Raw genomic sequence first — 19,529 nt, 5'->3', positions numbered from 1 at the left:
ACAGAAAGGGAGAAAGAACAGTAGAGAAAGAGAGGAAAAAAGAGGCAAAGGGAAACAAAAGTGATAGAGAAAGTGAAATATAGAGAGAGGAAAAAAGTAAGAAAGAGGGAGGAGGAAATAAAGAGTCTGAGATAGAAATAAAGCATGAGAGAGAGGGGAGAAAGAAAGACAGTGACAAAGAAAGAGAAAGAGTGAGAGAAAAAGAGAGAGAGAGAAGGAGAGATAAAAAGATGAAAATGAGAGAGAAAGATTGATAAAGAGAAGGGAGAAAACAGAGAAAAGCGAAGGGACCCGGTTCCTTATTGACGGGGAGCCATTTTCTGTCGTTCACTTCAAAGAGCCGGTTGAAAGAGCCGTTACGTTTGCAAACGACACCTCACCACGGTCTTCTACCCTGAGGCCCGGATGTTACTTCCCCCCCTCGTCGTCGTTCATAAAAGTAGTAAAAAAATCGCTAGCCGCTTCACATTTAAAGGCCAACTTTCGAACATCCTCAAAGCCACAAAATGCACTTTTAAACACATTCACCAGGTAAGTGTGATACGCTCAAATCCTTTTTAGTCGCGTTAACGCTAAAAGATGTCATATTCGTGGCGGTCGCCGCGCTAAACACTCACTCGTTGAATTGAATTGATTGGAAAAAGAAGAAAAACACAAGTCAGAAATGGAAACAGTTTCATTCCGGTCAATCGGGAAAAGAACCCATTTTTAAATGCTCAACTTTGTGTTCCTCCGCTTGTCCGGACATGTTCACTATTATGATTGGGACCAGGGGCGAAAACTACAGCTCGCGGGCCACATGCGGCCCACCAAACGATAATGGTCAATATATCACGAGGAAAGATGGCGGGGAGGAGGATGAAGCCGTCATGAAATCAGCCTAAATTGAAGACATTTTAGCAAAATTCTGCAAAATTGGTGTAAACGAATCACCCAAAGAAGTCTTGAGAAGTGGAGCTTTTGCTCATTTTAATGTCTGCCTCTCACATTTCCGACAGATGGTCAAAAGCGGACGTCATTGGATCGGTTTTATCAAGAAACGCTAGGCATAAAAGTCAATTCATATTTTCATTATTTCTTTTATCTTTGTTTTTTATCTTATGTTTATTGTGCGGTAATTAAAGTGTACCATGTATTAGTTTTATGTTCACATGCTCTTTAATGACGTCTTCAAAAATATGATGCTGTCTGTGGTTTGCAATAGTCTGTGATCTGTGCAGCCCTTTAAGACTCTTTGTGATTAAGGGCCAAACAAATAAACAGGACTTGACTTGATAATATCTTATTCGTACTAATAATACACAAAAAATATTTTGGGGGGTGCCATTTTGGTCCCCGCTGTCCTTTTGTATGTCTGTCACACAAATACTATGACAGAAATACAGCAAAATGATTACAAAACGAAATATCGAATGTTGTGCGTAAAAATAGGGATTTCGTTTATGATTTGGTTTTCGTTCTGATCATTAAAAATACTACAAAAATACTACTACACTAATACTATGATACAACATTACTATTACAGCAGAAATGCTATAAAAATAAAACCATAGTAAGAGTAAACAATACTAGAAAGATACCAGTAAGGAAATACTTCAAAAATACTTTGGGTCACTTTCCTAGAACCAAGGGCGAAGAAAAAGAGCAGGGGTTGCCGCCTCCACTTTGAAATGCCGATGAGGTCATCAATCACCGGAGGCGTGTCCCGTGACCGGCCCAAGCTTCCCGTTGATGCTTTTCAAAATAAAATACTCCGATGGACTGACTGATTAGGAAGCGTGACAAAATAATTCTCGTGACAACATATATACAAAGGCACCTCATGAATCTTTTGATTTGGGAAATGTCTTTTTTTCTGCAGATAAGGTTTTCACCTCCTCGGCATGCTCCTGCCAATCCTGCTGTTGGTTGCCGCGGCAACCGAATCGCCAAACAACACCGAGGGAGTTGAAAATAAAGTCCTCAAAATCCTAAAAGGAGACCATCTTATTGATCAGGTAAGTGATGAACTTTCTTTTTCTCTTTCTGGCTCTCTTTCTCTTGCTCTCTATCTCCCTCTATCTATCTCTCTTTTGCTCTCTCACTTTCTGTTTCTCTCTTCCTGTCCTGCTCTCTGTCACTCCTCTGTCTTTCTTACACTCTTCTTTCTTTTACTCTTTCCTTTTTGCTTCTTTCTTCTTTCTTTCTTTTTTTCTTTCTATCTATCTCTCGATCTCCCTTTTCTCGTTCCCCATTCTCTCTCTCTCTCATTCTTTTACTCTTTCTTTTTCGCTTTCTTTCTTTCTCTCTGTCTTTTTCTGTTTCTTTCTTTCTTGCTTTTTTGCTCTCTCTTTTACGCTTCTGTCTTTCTTACACTCTTCTATCTTTTACTCTTGATTTTTTTCTTCTTTCTTCTTTCATGTATCCTCTCTATCTATCTCTCGTTCTCCCTTTTCTCGTTCCCCATTCTCTCTCTCATTCTTTTACTCTTTCTTTTTCACTTCTTTCTTTCTCTCTTTCTTATGTCTTTATTTTTTATTCTCTTCTATCTTACTCTCTTTCTCTTTCCATCCCTGTCTTTATTTCTGTCTCTCTTTCTACTTCCAATAACTGGTAATAACATGGTAACAACATGGAGATCAGTTCTTTTAGAAGTCATATTAAACTGCTCGAAAAAGGTTGGAGACCCTGGATTAACGTTTCTGGACATTGTTCCAAAACTGAACTATAGATTCAAGTCAAGTCATTTGTATAGCCCTTAAGCACTTCAATGCTGAAAAGAAGGGGGCCAAGTACTGAACCCTGCGGAACACCACAGGTAAGTGGCAGTTGACAGTGAGGCACAGGCTCGCTCGCCTCCCCTGACTCCTCGTCACCGGTTATAATGAAGGCAGCGAGTTTAAAGAACGTAATACTTGAAGCATACTAAATCATTTTCTACCTCTTTTTTTTACAGATTGAGAATCTCATCATGAATTTCAGCACCCCCGCACCGAGCCCCAAGTCTACTACCGGTGAGTAAAAAAACAACCTTTCGTTTATTTACATTCATACTGCATATTAGTGCTGCAACAAGCAAGTCGTCATTGACTATCGAATCAATTAGTCCAATCATTGGATACTGGCGATGTCGGGGACCAGGACAGAAACAGGACCCAATCGCGTTACGTTCCTCACGTTTTATTAAAGGAAAGAGGAAGGGCTGCGTCCGCAATCCGGTGATTGCTGGACGTGGGAAGCAGGTCATTCTGTCATGTCTAGCATGGTCGCCGTGGCGACCAACTGGCCCCGCCCCCTTGGCACCGGCTGTAGCAGATTTTCTAATTTGCGTGTGTGCCTTTTAAGGGCTGGTTTTGGGGATTGCCGGTTTCGGGTTCATTGCATTACTTTGCATTATTCTGTTCTGTTTGACTTGAGGAAACCTGTACTTGCCCGTTCTGAGTAAAAGCCTGTTTTGTGAGTATTCCTAGTCTGAGTTCCTGTTTGCCTGTAAGCCTGTTTTTGTTTTTGGTCCCTGAGTGTTGGATGACTTTTATTTCCTTAATAAAAGTAACTGATCGTTAACGCGAATGAGTTCACACTTCCTGCCTCCCGGTCCGGTCCGTGACACGCTCTGAACACGGAAGCGGAACTTCCGCGGCAAGGGATGGTGGGGTCGGGAACAGCAGTAGCCGGGACAGGAGAGCTCAAGCGGGGTCGGGGTCAGAAACGAGTCGTAAGCCAGAAGAGGAGAGTAGACATGGTCAGGATCAAAAACGGCTCAAAGCTGGGGGACAGACGGGAACAAAAAACAGGCGGGAGGGTCTGAGGTTCACAGACAGACTGACAACAGGGGACAGACAGGACTGGGGGAACCAGAACCCGCAACAGTTTTTTTCTCTGAAATTTAGCATGACGTTATTTTGATGATGTGGCGAATGATAAACACAATAAAATTGGTACATTGAAAAATGCTTCCTTCTATTATGCAACCTGTGAATTTGTCAAATAAATCTCATAAAAATGCCTTATCCAAAACCAATTAGGCACAGTGCTTTGTCAGTAGTGACATAATTCCACAAATACATTTCTGTCCGTTTTTAGGAACTGGAAAACAAATCAGAAACTCAAATCAAGTCAACTCTATTTAATCCCTCTAAACCAAGAACAGGCTGATGAGCAGCAGTCGAACAGCAATGAAACTAAAACGATGTGACTTTTGTGAAGTACGTCTACTTCTGGAAAGAAGTCAAACATTTACAACTCTTTCACAATGTCAAAAAAATTGGCCAATTTGCAAAACGTTTTAGTGTAGTAAAATGGTCGTGTCCAAATGGCCACTTTTGGAAACGCCTAAACATACCCATTAAAAAATGTGTAAAATCCAATATTTACTTTTTCAGATTGGGATGAAATTTGACATGGTACCAGTTAAGGCCTTAAGCTATTGTCTCGCCTATTTTCCAGCTAGGATGCCCATTCCACACTCATCTGCAGGCATTTAATTACAAAAACAATTGCAGGCTTGGCAATTTGCCTCGCGACCTAGTACCTCAGCTTTGTAGCGGGACAGACAGAACTGATAATGAAACAGGTTATCGAAATTAAACAGGACAAACTAGACGGGAACGAAAACTGGAAAGAATAATGAACAGGACAAAAATAGACAGGAACGAAACTGGAAACCGATATTAAACAGGACAAGATAAACGGGAACAATACCGGACAGGAAATACCAACAGGAACCAGGACGGAGTCAGAACCCACGTCTTGCGAAGCAGAGGTTCGTTCACAGACTGACCAAGGAAGAGTGAGAGCACCGAGCTTAAATAGAAGGAAAGCCAATCTGTCAACGGAGGGTCTCGTGAAAAAGCGCTGCTGTGCCATTTAAACGGCTTCCAGTTGCTTTACCTTTTCACATTCCCTTTACAATGGACCACTGGGAAACACTACTTTCATTTTTTTGCACGGACCTCAATAAATGTCCATAATTGATTGGTAATTGTTGAACCAATACAAATTTATAGTACCCTGTTTTGGGGCTAGAACTGAAATACAATTCAATGTATGTGTAGATTTTTTTATACGCAAAAGAATAGATGCAAAATATAAACAACCCCACTTTTTAAAATTTTGTCAACAGTTTTTTGGAGGGGGTTAAATTTGCATATGAAAATGGTATATGCTCAAGAATTTGGCCCTAAGGTAGAGTTGAACACATCATTTTTTTCTTTTTCTTTTTAGTTTATCTTATTTTCTTATTTTATTTAATCTCAGTATTTCTGCAGTCTGTTCCCTTGAAAATAGTTAACTTTGTTTCATGATGAAACAGTCAAAGTTGAAACTTTCATGCCAAACTCTATAGTAAACGGTCTTGGCGCCCTCTGTCAGACCAAAGCGGTACTACAAATCCCAGCGACGCAACGGAATGGTGTGCACTCTTATTTGCATCGATTTAACGTACTAGGTGTCTCATAAATTACTCGATACAACGTATCGATGACCGAATTAGTTGTCAACGCTTTATTTATCGGCTTTATCGATTAGTTGTTGCAGCCCTGCTACAATTCCTCGGTACAAAAAACGCCGTTGCTTGCTATTACACAATCACATTACGTGACATCGATTCGATTTCAATAAATCGTGCGGCCCTATCGCTGACTATTTGGATTTTTCTCGAGATTGTCGACTAATTGTTGCAGTCCCTTCTGTGCATGCTAACATGTTTCCTTTCCGTTAGCCTCTTCTATCACCGTTCCCGAGCTAGCAGCCTCGACAGAGCTCGCCCAATCGGCAACGACGGCTGACACCGAATCGCTCGATACTGCTACGGTGTGTCCCGGCGGCCCGGTCACGCCCGGAGACGGCGCGGATTGCGGGTGCACGCTGTGCATGCCCAAGGCCGGCTGCCCACTTGGCTTCAGTCTTCAGGGAGACGAAGGATGCAAAGGTAAATGTGGCTAAAAGACATTTATGTTCGTCTGGTATCCTGGGTTCACAAGGGGGTTTGAAATGAAACATTTTGGGTGAAGTGCTTGTAAATGCTTGAAATTGTTGCCAAGTTTTTCAACAAGTCTACTTAATATTGATGGCTACACTGCTGTCTGGGGGCTTGACATTGCCATTGCATTTCTTCCCTCGTGATTAACGGCAGCTGGCGTTCGTTCAAACACCATCACCCCCTACGGGTCACAACCAATAGGACAGGTGCATGCTACACCTAAACAGGGTAGGGCGGCAACAACTAAATGATACCGTGATACCGATTGTCAGTCCGTCTGCGAACCTCAGCTTACGCTAGGCAAGCTTTTCGACCCTGACTCTCTCCTGTTCCGGCTCCCGTCTGTTTCCCGGCTCCGACCCATTTTCTGATATCGACCAGGATTTTTGCTCCCCTTTCCCGGCAACTGACCTGTTTTTTCCCGCTCTTGACACCGCCATTGCTCGCCATTTCCGCGTCTGAGCAACCTGCTCCCCGCAATCAGCGATCTACGGATCGTGTGTACTATATTTTCCCTTTCTCCCAATAAAATGAAGAGAAACGCCCGCAGGTGGGTCCTGTCTCCGTTCTGGTCCTGACAAATTGATTATGAAGCGTTAACAACTAATTAGATCACGAGTGTACATGACACTGAATGTTGTAGTACCACTTTAGTCCAGTAGAGGGCGCCAAGGCGATTTTCTACAAAGTTATCTTACATTAAAAAAAATATTTTATTGTTTTCATTTCATCATTGCAAACCAAAAAATATGCATGAAAGTTTCAACTTTGCAGTGTTTCACTCTTTCATTATGAACAAAGTTGTTAGCATGTTGCCGTTAGCATGTAGCTGTTAGCATTACTAGTTAGCATAACTTGTTAGCATTAGCAGTTAACATTCAGCCATTAGCTTAACTCGTTAGCATGCAGCCGTTAGCATAAGTTGTTAGCATATAAGTGTTAGCGTTTATCCGTTAGCAAAATTATTTTTAGCATCTAGCTGTTAGCATTTGGACATTAGCATAACTTGTTAGCATCAAGCTGTTATAACTCATTAACACGTATCCGTTAGCATAATTTGTTAACATGTAGCCGTTAGTATGCTAGCATTAGCATAACTTTTTAGCATGAAGCAGTTAGCATTTAGCAGTTGGCATCACTTTTGAGCATGTATTCATTAGCATTACTCATTAGCATGTAACCGTTAGCATAATTTGTAAACAAGTAGCCGTTAACATGTTACCATTAGCATGGCTGCATGGCCGCTATTGGTGTGTGAGTGTGTGAGTGAATGGGTAAGTGTTAAGCACATTGTAAAGCACTTTGACTTGAAAAGCGCCATATAAATGTAGACCATTTACTGTTTACCATTGATGGGAAAAGAAGTACAGGGATAAAGAAACTAAAATTAAGTCGATAAAATAAATAAAGTAAGACGGAAAATATTGATAGTAGCCATATGTTTGATGCTGGTGGCACGGCGGATGAGTGGTTAGGTCCGCGTCCGCAGCACAGTTCTGAGGTCACGGGATCGAATCCAGCGACCGGCCTTCCTGTGCGGAGTTTGCATGTTCTCCCCGTACTGGAAAATTTAAAAAAAATGGCCTGAAAAGTGCTTGAAAACTTCTTGAATTTGGCCATGAAAAAGGTGTACAAATCTTGGATAAATTGTATATAATGATATCAAATTATGTCTTAAAAAAATTATGTTTTATATTATGTATAAAATTATGTCATATAAAATAATGTGATAGCGACGGACTGCTGTCACAGTCTTGTTCCACGGACAGACTGAGGGGATCATTTCTTCCTCATGCCATGAGGCTCTTGAACCCCACCTGGGGGAGTAAAAGCCCACATGAAACCCCAACCCCACATTTGCATATGACCCTATTTTTATTACAGTGTGTTTTTTATGTAGCACTATCTTAATACTCTATAGATAACCATTATATTGGGTATTTCTGTATTCTATTCCTTTTACTTTATTATTGTTTTATTTTCAACACAAGGATACTGCTGGAAGTGGGAATTTCCCTACGGGGATGAATTAAGTATCTACCTATCTATCCATCTATCTAGACATCTATCTAGATATCTATCTATCTAGACATCTATCTAGATATCCATCTATCTAGACATCTATCTAGATATCTATCTATCTAGACATCTATCTAGATATCCATCTATCTAGACATCTATCTATCTAGACATCTATCTATCTATCTATACATCTAGACATCTATCTATACATCTATTTATCTATACATCTTTACATCTATACATCTATCTAGACATTTATCTAGACATCTATCTATCTAGACATCTATCTATCTAGACATCTATACATCTATCTATCTATACATCTTTACATCTATACATCTATCTAGACATTTATCTAGACATCTATCTATCTAGACATCTATCTATCTAGACAGCTATCTATCTAGACATCTATCCATCTATCTATCTAGATATCTATCTAGATATCTATCTATCTAGATATCTATCTAGACATCTACCTAGACATCTATCTATCTAGACATCTATCTATCTATCTAGACACCTATCTATCTATACATCCATCTTTCTAGACATCTATCTATCTATCTATCTAGACATCTATCTAGACATCTATCTATCTAGACATTTATCTATCCAGACATTCATCTATCTAGACATCTTTCTATCTAGACATCTATCTATCAAGACATCTATCCATCTATACATCTATCTATCTAGACATCTATACATCTTTCTAGACATCTATACATCTATCTATCTATCTAGACATCTATCTATTTATCTAGACATCTATCTATCTATATCTATTAAGCTCGCCAGTACTGTCCTCCAGACTGGGCAGAGAGCAGTCGATGATTTCCTAGGATGTGCTGATGACCCTCTGTTTCGGTGTTTAAAAAAACCCGGATGCAAACGGTATAGATTTCTAAGGCGTGTCCCCTCCGCAGATATCGACGAATGCGCCGGAGAGCCCCCTTGTGGCCCCCACGCCGACTGCAGCAACGTCCCCGGCTCCTTCGCTTGCCGATGTCACCGCGGCTTCTTATTGGCGGCGGGAAGGTGCCAGGGTCCGTCTGCAGAGATGCTGTTTGTGTGTGTCGGAGCGTGATGACCAAGAATTGCCCCGGGCGTTCGGGGTCGCCTGCTAAGCATCGTGATTTCCTGGGTTCGCAGATGCGGACGAGTGCGCCGTCGCCGCGGCGACCGGCCCGAGAGCCTGCCGGGGCATCGCCGAGTGCCATAATACCATCGGCTCCTTCGGGTGCTCCTGTCCTGCCGGATACCTCCTTGACCCGGATGGAGAAAACTGCCAGGGTCAGTGTCTTGCAAAAGTATTGACCCCCCCTTCCCTTTTTCGTTGTTTTGCCTATATCCCAAAATCCCTGAAAATACTAAACAAAATATTTATATTTATGAAAAATATAAACTGTAATTAATTATTGCGATTGGCTAAAAAGAAGAAGACGCTTTCTATTGCCTACAAAGTCGGACCTCGACACCCTCTGCAGCTCTGGAGTCTCTTTGGCGTTTTTTCAAAAATGTACGATCATGGAAAAATATCAGATTCCTGTAGACCAGAACCAGAAGGTAGATACAGTTTTCTGAAATGTCTGCAGAGAATCATGTAATTAAATCATAAAATGCAAACTATCTACATTTATATTTTAAACAAGTGACGTAACTAAGCTGCCCATGCATTGTTGAAGAAGAATGGCAGAATTCATGTCAGTTTATAAAATAACCTATAATGTCCCCTGGGAGTCAACTCATTATACGACCGTGTAAAATATTTACTCCAAAACACATGATAATGCTGACAGATTAAAAAAAAAAAATCGCCTAAAAGCATTCCCGCATCATTTGACGATCCTTATCGTTATTCGCCTGTTTGGCTTCATTACTTCCCTTTAAAAATAAACCGACTCGTCAGATGACTTCCGATCTAGCCTCTGTCCTTTTGATTGACACTGCTCTGTGCCAATTGCTAGCTTTTTTTTACGGTCCTTTGTCTGTCACAACTTATAAGGGCCTGTATTGAAAACAACGTCATGACCCATTCGACTTCAAAAATATTTTGCCAATTTTGACCGATTCGAATTTGGATTGACATATTGGTTAGCCAATGAATTTACAACGTAAATATCCATCCATCCATTCATTATCTGCATCGCTTATCCTCAGTAGGGTCGCGGGGGTGCTGGAGCCCATCCCAGCTGTCTTCGGGCAGTGGGCAGGGGACACCCTCGACTGGTTGCCAGCCAGTCGCAGGGCACACAAGGACGGACAACTCACTCATTCCCACCTAGGGACAATTTGGACCGACCGATTAACCTGACATGCATGTTTTTGGAATATGGGAGGAAAGCGGAGTACCCGGAGGAAACTCACGCAAGCACGGGGAGAACATGCAAACTTCACACAGGAGGTTCGATCTCATGACCTCAGAACTGTGCCGCACACGCGCTAACCACTGCGCCGCCGTGCTGCCCCAACGTAAATATATACGCAAAAAATCAAAATTTGCTAACCTTTTTAGTGTTGTAAACTGGTCGTCTGGAAATGGCCACTTTTGTAAACGCCTTAACATATCTTTGGAAAAATGTGTAAAATACAATGTTTTGATCACAATGTCTCTGTGTCTCCAGACGTGGACGAATGTCTGTCCCTGAACGGAAACTGCTCGCACTTTTGCGTCAACGCCCCGGGATCTTTCCGTTGCCGGTGCCGGTCCGGATACCGGCTCCACGTCGACGGCCGTACCTGCACGGGTAAGTACAGCCCTCGACTCTACCGTGAGTTCCGGACTGCAGGGCGCGCCCCGTGATAAGCCGCGTGCTCAAATGGAAGGATTTTGTCTTCGTACCAGCCGCCGAGCCGTACTTGCCCAAGACACACCACGGGAATTGGTTCCCCGTGCACCAGAGCTTAGCCGCTTAGGGTTAAAGAGAAGAAGGAGGGAGAAGGCCCGACAAATCATTTTAAGAAAGAAAATGAGAGAGGAAGAGCGAGATAATTCCAAGGAAGCGAGAACGTTTGAAGAGAAAGAGAGTTTTGAGAAGGAACGAGAGAGAAAGAGAGAGACAATTTTGAGAAAGAACATCTTGCGAGAGTATTTCGAGAAAGACAGAATAAGAGGGAGAAAATTTCAAGAGATAGAATGTGGGTGAGAGACGAAGAGCAAGATTGGGAGGAGAATATGGAGAAAAAGAATGAGAGAGAAAAGAGATTGTGATAGAATAAGAGCCAGAGAATGAGTAAGACATTTGAGAGATTGAAAGAGAGAGAAAGAGAGAGAGAGAGATGATGCGCTAACTAAAAACTAAGGCTTAAACAGCCATAAAAATGAACTAATTCACATCAATTTCCCACATTTGACAGTGCACACCCATTTGTGTTTTCAATCATCCCCTGAGTTGTTTACGTCACTTGTTTTCAGATCATGTGGCTGTTATTTTTTCCTTTTTATTTGCCAATATTTTTGTCTTTTGGGTTGTTTTTGTTCAGTTGTTTTTTTCCATTTTTGTCTGATTTTGGGGGGTCTTTTTGTCATTTTTGGGGTTCTCGCTGTTTTCCTCGGCGTTGCCTAGAAATAAAAGACAATGGGGCGCACTATATCTAAGCAAAAAAGTAGCGGCTTATAGTCTAGAACAGGGGTCAGCAAGCTTTTCGGTGTGGAGTGCCACTTTCAAATGTCCTTGTAAATCAGTGTGCCACACCAAGATTGATGACTCGCATAATAATTTTTTTAATATCCAACGGAGCTGTCATTTCTCACCAGTCCGAATATACAACATGGATATACATTGAAATAGTATAACTGACCAATTTATCTTCCACTATTCTTGTTCATCATCAAACTAAAAAATGTGGAAAGGTCTGTAGACACCCATGACTCTTCTTCATCAAAAATGAACTACAATCAAAAACAAGTGATAAGGACAGCTAGCATACCATTCATCAATAAAATCTTATTGTAGAAAATATTAGAAATAACAGCAGCAAAGCAGAAGGCTACTTGAATATAAGTGCAGAAATAACAGCTGATTTGGTCGCAGATATCAAATGGTTTTCCGTGCTTTGCAGTGAGCAATGTGATAACTTGGTGGTGGTTTTAGCATTGACAAAGGTCTCCATGGTCTGTGTTTGTTTGCCGTACCTGGACACTGCGTGCTTTAATGTCTCCGCCTGGTCAGCCTTATCTTTGAATTCATGTTTCGTCTCATAATGACGTTTAACACTTGCTGTGCGAGGAGCAGCGCTCCCGAGGCATAATGCGCAAAACAGCACGATCATTTTTTTGCACAAAGCCTCAGTCGTCTGTCCACGCTGGCCGGAAAGAACGAGATGTTTTCGCTAGAGGAGCCGTCACGATTCGTTCATTTATCGCACACGTGTGTTTCGTTGGCTGGGTTAAAACACGGATCCTTCCTCCTCTGCGAGGCGCCGCGCAAACACGCACTGACACACGGAGGGACGCTAATGTAAAGCCTCTAAATAACACGGCGCGCAACGTAAGATATCTAAATTTCTGGTAAAAATGCACATTTTTAAAATATAATCATTATTTTTTTGCCGTGCGCTCGGGTGCCACTGGTTAACCCCTTGCCTGCCACTGCTGGCACGCGTGTCATAGGTTGCTGACCCCCGCTCTAAAATGTTGTGCACCCAGATGTGGACGAATGTCAACTGGAGAACGGGGGCTGCTCCCACACCTGTACCAACTCGCCAGGTGGGCACCAATGCCACTGCCCGCCTGCTCTGCTCCTCGCCTCCGACAACCTCACCTGCATCAGTGAGTGACCTCCCGACATTTTGGAGAAAATAATCTTTTAACTCTTTGACTTTTTACGGTCGGTGCAGACGCGACATCTTGTAAACTGGGAAACGGAGGCTGCCAACAGGAATGCGGCGCTGGAGTCGGAGGCCACGTGCGCTGTAGCTGTCGCCCTGGCTGGAAACTGAAGCAAGACCTCCGAAGTTGTGACGGTAAGACGGGGAATTGGATCGGGGCTGCGGCAACCCACCGATTCAAATCGATTATTTAAAGCGTCGGCAAGGGATGTTTTCGGGGATTCGCGTCGCACGAGTTGGAAAAAGACGTGGATTACATTTCGTCGTGATGATGTGAGGACGGGAGAGAGCAAATTTCAAGAGGGAGAAGGGGAGAGAATTAGCGAGAGAGAGATTTTTAAGGGGATAATTTCAAGAGAGAAAATTTTGAGAGGGGGAAAGATTGAGAGAGAGAGAGAGAGAGAGAGAGAGAGAGAGAGAGAGAGAGAGAGAGAGAGAGAGAGAGAGAGAGAGAGAGAGAGAGTTAGAAGAGAAGGAAACGGAATTAGCAAGAGAGAATTTCGAAGGTGAGGAATTAAGAGAGAGATAAAGAGAGACAGAGAATTTTGAGAGAGGGTGAGAGAGAGAGAATTTCAAGAGAAGGAAAGAGAATTAGCGAGAGAGAATTTCAAGGGTGAGAAATTGAGAGAGAGAGAGAGAGAGAGAGAATCTTTTAAAAGGGGTAAAGAGTGAAAAATAATTGGGAGTGAAATTGAGAACAAATTTTGGGAGATAATTTCAAGAGAGCGAGAGAGAGAGAGAATGGGTGTGAGAATAAGAGAGATAGTGAGATTGAGAGGATGAAAGAGAATGACTGACAAAGGAAGATTGAGAGCACTGAGCTTAAATAGACAGAAGGCAGCAGTCTGGCGTGGAAAGACAGGAAGCCAGAGGCCGACGAGATCGATACCAATTGCCCGAGCAGCTATCGGACAGATGGGGTCGATACCGGACAGGACGGGACAGACAGGTTTGAAATCAAAACTGGATATTGACATTAAACAGGACAAACTAGACGGTAACGAAAGCTGGAGAGAATAATAAACAGGACAAAAATAGACGGTAACGAAACTGGAAAAACAATATTAAATAGGACAAAATAAACAGGAACAATACCATACAGGAAATACCAACAGGAAACAGAACCGAGTCAGAACCCACGTCTTGCGGGGAAGAGGTTCGTTGACGGACTGACAAAGGGAGATTGAGAGCACTGAGCTTAAATACACATAAGGCAGCAGTCTGGCGTGGAAAGACAGGAAGCCAGAGGCCGACGAGATCGATACCAATTGCCCGAGCAGATATCGGACAGGTGGGACGGGACAGACAGGATTGATATCAAAACACTTTGTAACTTACGGAAAGTAAGTTTAAACTGTTCTCTCCTTTTCTCAGCCTCGTGCGCCCCCGTCTGTCGAAACGGCGGCCGGTGTGTAGATGTCAATACCTGCTCGTGTGTCGGAGGGTGGCGGGGGTCTCGCTGCCAAATAGGTAAGATTCCCAGGGGTTCAATCGCTCCTACCAGAGTCTCATAACTTGTACTATTAACCCCTTAACGTTCCTGTTCGATTGGCCTAAAATCCCAATCCAAGACGTAACCGAAGGTAATTGAAAAGCCTGCTATTGGCCAAGAGGGGTGTCAATCAAAAGGTCAGAGGCTAACAACCATATTGGGAATCATTGTACAAGTCTCTTTATTTGCAAAAGGGAATTATGTGGCAAAACAGACGGATTGCAACCAGGAACGTCCGATGATGCAGAAATTCTTTTAGGCGGATTTTTATGTATCATTATAGTGTGTTTTGGAGTCACTATTTTACACTGGGATTCACTGAGCAGTCCTGAATGTTAACAAGTCCATCTCATTACCAGGGAATTTATTGGTGAGCTATCCAGGATTTATAGTTTTGGGGGTATCTCGTGGCGATGTTTCTGTGCTGAATGGATTTTGAAAACATATTTTAAATCCCAAGAGTTTGTACTTGTGGGGTCTTAAAGGTAGACCACTGACGTGCGGGAGAGATATAAATTGGCTAACGGTAGAAAAAACATCAGGCAAAGACTAGTTAAGTTTTTAACCAGCTGCAGCTGGAGGGGGGTGGGGGAGGAGCGGACAATTTACTCGCTCTCGGTTCGCCGGTCACACTCACACTGGGTTACTCCCCGCCTGCTCTGTGTTTTATTGAAATCACAAGATGTGGAAAAGTTCTGGTATGTTAAGACAAAAGACCACCCTCATTATTTTCCCATTTTCCATTATCGTACATTTTTGAAAACAAAAAACAAAAAACGCCAAAGGGACTCCAGAGCCGCAGAGGGTGTAGAGGTCCCGCTTTGTTGGCAATAGAAAGCGTCTTCCTCTGTTTAGCCAATCGCAATGCAGAACACATTGCACGATGGAAATCTACAAAGTAGCCAAATTTGTTATACAGCATGGCATTACTGTAACTCATTTTCATAAATTAAGCATAAATTAAGATATATTTGTTTGAGTATTCATTATTTAAAGTATTATTACCCAAAGTAGTTTGTCACTTTCCATGTGAAAAACACGTATTTTTCAGGATAATGAAAAGAAACAGCAAAAAGATTTATTAAGATTTTTTTTGACATAAAAGCGTTTAAAAATGACAGATTTAGGAAATAACTAAAGTGTCAGGACCAGAACGGAAACAGGACCCAATTGCGTTTCTCACAAGTTTTATTGGAGGAAAGAGAAACGGCTGCGCCCACGATCCGTAGCGAGCGATGGCAGTGTCACGGACGGAAAAAACGGGTCGGTAGCCGAGACTGGAAGAGCAAGGCGTGGTCGGGGTCGGAAGCGAGTCATACGCCAGAACGGGAGAGTAGACGTAGTCTGGGACAAAAAGAGGTCGTAAGCCGGGACAGGAGAGCAGACGTGGGCGGGGTTTAAAACGTGTCGAAGCTGGAGACAAACGGGAGCAAAATACGGGACAGGTGGGAGTCAGGGTCGAAAAAGGCTTGCCTAGTGTTCACTGAGGTTCGCAGATGGACTGACAAAAGGGGACGGACAGGACTGGGTTCAAATACTGACAAGGAGCCAATCAGAACCCGCGGGCACAGCTGAGTCACATCAGTAATCATGACATAAAGAATAACCATTGAGGAGATCATGAACTCATAAATATAGAACAACGATATTTTGCCGTCAGCGTATTGATTTGATTTTCTCTGAAAAGAACAGTTCTTGTCAGAACCAGAACAAATGGTAGACCCAATCGCGTAACGTTTCTCACAAATTTAATGAAATATAGAGGAAAGGCAGCGCCTGCGATGTGGTGCTTGCTGGATGCGGGAGGCGAGCTTCTCACGGAATCAAAACATGTTCTGAATTCGGAAGTGGATCTTCCGGAGCTGGAGATAGTAGTCTAGTAGATGGAAAAACAGGTTAGCCAGGACAGGAGAACAGAGCGTGATTCGGGGTCAAAAAACGAGTCATTAGTTGGGACGGGAGACCAAGACGTGGTCGGGGTCAAAAAAACAGGTCGTAGCAGCCGGAGACAAACGGGGAAATCAGGAACGGACGAGTGGAAAACGGGTGAAAAAGCGGGACCGACGGGAGTCAGAGTCAAAAATGCTTGCCTTGTGAAAACAGAGGTTCTCTGACGGACTGACCACAGGTGAGAGAAAGAACGGAGCTTAAATAGGACGGGGAACCAATCAGGGCTGGCCTCAAACGAGCGGGCACAGGTGAAATGTAATGAGTAATCCTGACGGTTCTTTTATCCCTCGAAATCTCTTTCATTCAGAACCCGTCCGGTGTCAGAAAACGTGTAAAAACGGCGGCGTGTGCGAAGGCCTCAATAGGTGCCGCTGTGCCCAAGGGTTCCACGGAAGTCTCTGCGAAACGGGTGAGTGCACTCTTGGACCGCAACATTCCCGCAACGCGGCACTCTCGGTGTTTCCCATAGCCGGAACAGAAGCAGGACCCAAATGCGTGACGTTTCTCACACAAGCCTTTATTTTATGGGAAATGGGGCAGTCATGCACGTTAAACCAAAACGCCAGTGATTCGGCGATCGTTAGATAGCTGGGATTTGCTCCAGTACCCCCGGGACCCTACTGAGGATAAGCGGTGTAGATAACGCATGGATGGAAATGTTTTTTGTGCGCAGCGGTGATCCCGTCTTGTACTCCTCCCTGCCGGCACGGAGCCACTTGCGGTCCTCTCAACACTTGCTCCTGCCCCGAAGGCACTGCGGGTCCTCGCTGTGAAAAACTGTACGTGCTCTACCCAAGGATACCCTCTGAAAAGCCCCCCCCCCCTTTATTCAGACGAGGTTTTGTTTACGTGCAGGACCTGCCCCGTGGTCACCGCCGTGGTCGGTACGGCCCGAGCTGTGAGAAAGGCGTTCCTAGGAAGTTACGTCGAACGTTGCGGACCTTTTGGGATTCGGCTCTGCACCAAATACAGGTAGGTGTGAAAAAACCAGATCGAAACCTCAATATTAGCAATGTCTGAAACTCGTGAGAAAAAGTTAGCAGACACCAGGGCAGACAACTCTGAAAAGTTGCCTGCCCAACCATAAAAGCTGGAGAGAGGAAGAGAAAGGCCTTGATTTATTTTTGGATAGGACGTCGTTGGGCTTGGCCCCAAAATATGCGCAGAGACGAAATATGGCAGAGAGGGAACGCTCCTTATTGCATCCGCGTTCGAAATTCGTCCGAGAGAGGCTTTTATACTGTGTTCAACAAGATAACGGAATGTTTTTCTCGGAACCGAAAGTATTTTTTCTCGGAATCCAAAGTGTTTTTTCCAACTTGTGATTTCTTATATCAAGATTATCTCATACATCCTGCCAGATGTCTGTTGTCAGCTTGAAGCTGACTTACAGTTAATCCACAACAGTATCTGAGCCTGAATAATGGGCCTGTCAAACAGATACAAATGCTATCTAAAATAAAATAAAATGATAAAAATATATAATAAATAAAAATAATATATAATAAAAATAATATCTATAAAAAAAATGATAACTGTCGAATCCCTCAATATCAATGCCAATAACTGGTCCACCCGCTAACGAATCCACACCTAACAATAAATAGATAACGGCAAATGATGACGTCACGGTTGTCAACCTGATAAAAAAATAAAAGACCTCATGATCATTCCGCATCATGCCAACGGATGAAAAAAAATCCGCCTATAAGCATTCCTGCATTATTTAACGATCATTGTCAAAATCCTTCAGTATGGCTTCATTTCTCCCCTTTGAAAATAAACAGACTCGTCATATTAACTTCACTACTTCCGTTATCCTCCGACCTTTTGATTGATTGATTATTTTTTGCGGCTTTTTGAATCCAAAAGGTTTTCCGACAACTGGTCTAAGATTCTGTTTGTTCCCAACAGGATGAACCAGGCACGTGTGTACCTGCAAGCCTACAGGGTCGGCTACAAAATCCAGTGTCCGGAAAGGAAAGGAAGATGATCAACTTGGATTTCAGAACAAAAACATTCCGAGAATCTCGTGATGGCGGCAAGATGTGGCTTAACACTATAGGTTTTGCCTCTACAATGATATTTTTCTAAAAGGATTAAAAGCTAGTTTTTTATTATGACTACTTTTTTACCACTAAAGCGAGACTATCCGTGGATCAGGCCCGCCAAGGGTTTTAACATGGCCCGCCAGAATACGCTGAGAGAAGCACAAGGGAAAAATGACTTGCGGGTTGCCACCAAAGCCAGACAACACTAGCATAGCAGCTCTATTTCTTTCTCACTCTCTTTTTCTGCCTCTCTCTATTTCTCACTAAAGTTAGTTTTATAGTTTTGTCCCTATTTTTTCTTTCACTCTCTATATGTCTCTCTATTTCTTTACATTCTCTCATTCTTTCTCTACCTGACAATTTTCCTCTTTCTTTTTTTCCCATTTTCTGTGTTTTTCTTTCTTTTCCTCTCAATTGCTCTTCTGTCTCTCTTTCTCTCCTTTCTCTATCATTGTTTTTCAATTCTCTTTCCATCCCTTTCTCACTTTCTCTCTCTGTCTACCTGTCTCTCTATTTCTTTTCATTCTCTCCTTCTTCCTCGCAATTTTTTTCCTCTTTTCTCCTTTTTTCTCTGTTTTTTTCTCTCCCCCTCAGTCTCTCTTTCTTGTTTCTCTCTCTCTTTTCCTCCTTTCTCACTCATTCTTTTTCAATTCTCTTTCCATCTCTTTCTCGCCTTCTCTCTGTCTTTCTTTTTCACTCTTTCATTGTCTCTTTCTGTATTTTTATCTTCCTTTCTGTCGCTCTATATCTTCTTCTGTCTTCCATTATCTCTTCATTTCGTTCTTTCTCTCTTTTGCTCTCTTTCTTACTCTTTCTGTCTTTTTTTCTTTTTTTGCCCTCCCCCTTTCTCTCATTTTCTTAAATCTACTCGTCTGGCCCCCGAGCTTAAACGAGTTTGACGCCCCGTATCCGTGCTGATTTTCGAACGGTCCTACAAACGGAAAACATTTCAAACAGTTAATGATGTTTAGAAATGTTTGGGAGATTACGGTTTTGAATGGCCTGAATACATTAAACGTACTTTGTAAAAGATGCTCGTTGCAAATTCTGGAAAACTTCAGGGTTGCCAGCGTCATCTCCCCCTTCTGTCTTCATCAAAAAGGAATTCCAAATCGGGCTTACAACCTTGCCCTCGGGAATAAATAACCACGGTCAAATTCTTCCGTCGTCGTTATTGATATTTGTTCAACTCAACTCCTAATTCAAGTGCTGACCGCTAGGG

General features: G+C 42.7%; 1 protein-coding gene across 2 annotated transcripts; it reads left to right on the top strand.

The window, feature by feature from the left end:
* The first annotated feature begins 386 nt into the window (after nucleotides 1-386).
* On the top strand, nucleotides 387-18,373 carry LOC148356041 (uncharacterized). 2 transcript variants are annotated; one of them, XM_088349806.1, is made up of 14 exons: nucleotides 387-531; nucleotides 1,862-1,997; nucleotides 2,936-2,993; nucleotides 5,699-5,908; nucleotides 8,911-9,030; nucleotides 9,137-9,277; nucleotides 10,609-10,731; nucleotides 12,633-12,755; nucleotides 12,824-12,949; nucleotides 14,189-14,284; nucleotides 16,564-16,665; nucleotides 16,930-17,035; nucleotides 17,112-17,228; nucleotides 18,171-18,373. In XM_088349806.1, exons 2-14 carry the CDS (start codon nucleotides 1,884-1,886, stop codon nucleotides 18,247-18,249), a joined length of 1,515 nt encoding a protein of 504 aa, XP_088205932.1. In that variant the 5' UTR covers nucleotides 387-531; nucleotides 1,862-1,883; the 3' UTR covers nucleotides 18,250-18,373. The 2 variants fall into 2 exon arrangements, with proteins under 2 accessions (XP_088205932.1, XP_088205933.1); XM_088349807.1 differs by lacking the exon at nucleotides 16,564-16,665.
* Nucleotides 18,374-19,529: the final 1,156 nt, after the last annotated feature.

The sequence above is a fragment of the Urocampus carinirostris genome, chromosome 12 (assembly GCF_059441175.1).
Source record: "Urocampus carinirostris isolate Australia breed hairy pipefish chromosome 12, RoL_Ucar_1.0, whole genome shotgun sequence".
NCBI classification, from domain to species: domain Eukaryota; kingdom Metazoa; phylum Chordata; class Actinopteri; order Syngnathiformes; family Syngnathidae; genus Urocampus; species Urocampus carinirostris.
Note: the sequence above shows the minus strand (reverse complement) of the source record. Positions and strands in the feature narration are given on the sequence as shown.

What these genes read in the sequence shown, in the direction of transcription:
- LOC148356041 (XM_088349806.1), top strand. Translation starts at nt 1,884, where the DNA reads ATGCTCCTGCCAATCCTGCTGTTGGTTGCCGCGGCAACCGAATCGCCA. An exon ending in GGCGGCGGGAAGGTGCCAGG is followed by an intron (nt 9,031 to 9,136) that starts GTCCGTCTGCAG and finishes CTGGGTTCGCAG; the next exon opens with ATGCGGACGAGTGCGCCGTC. An exon ending in GGGGTCTCGCTGCCAAATAG is followed by an intron (nt 14,285 to 16,563) that starts GTAAGATTCCCA and finishes TCTTTCATTCAG; the next exon opens with AACCCGTCCGGTGTCAGAAA.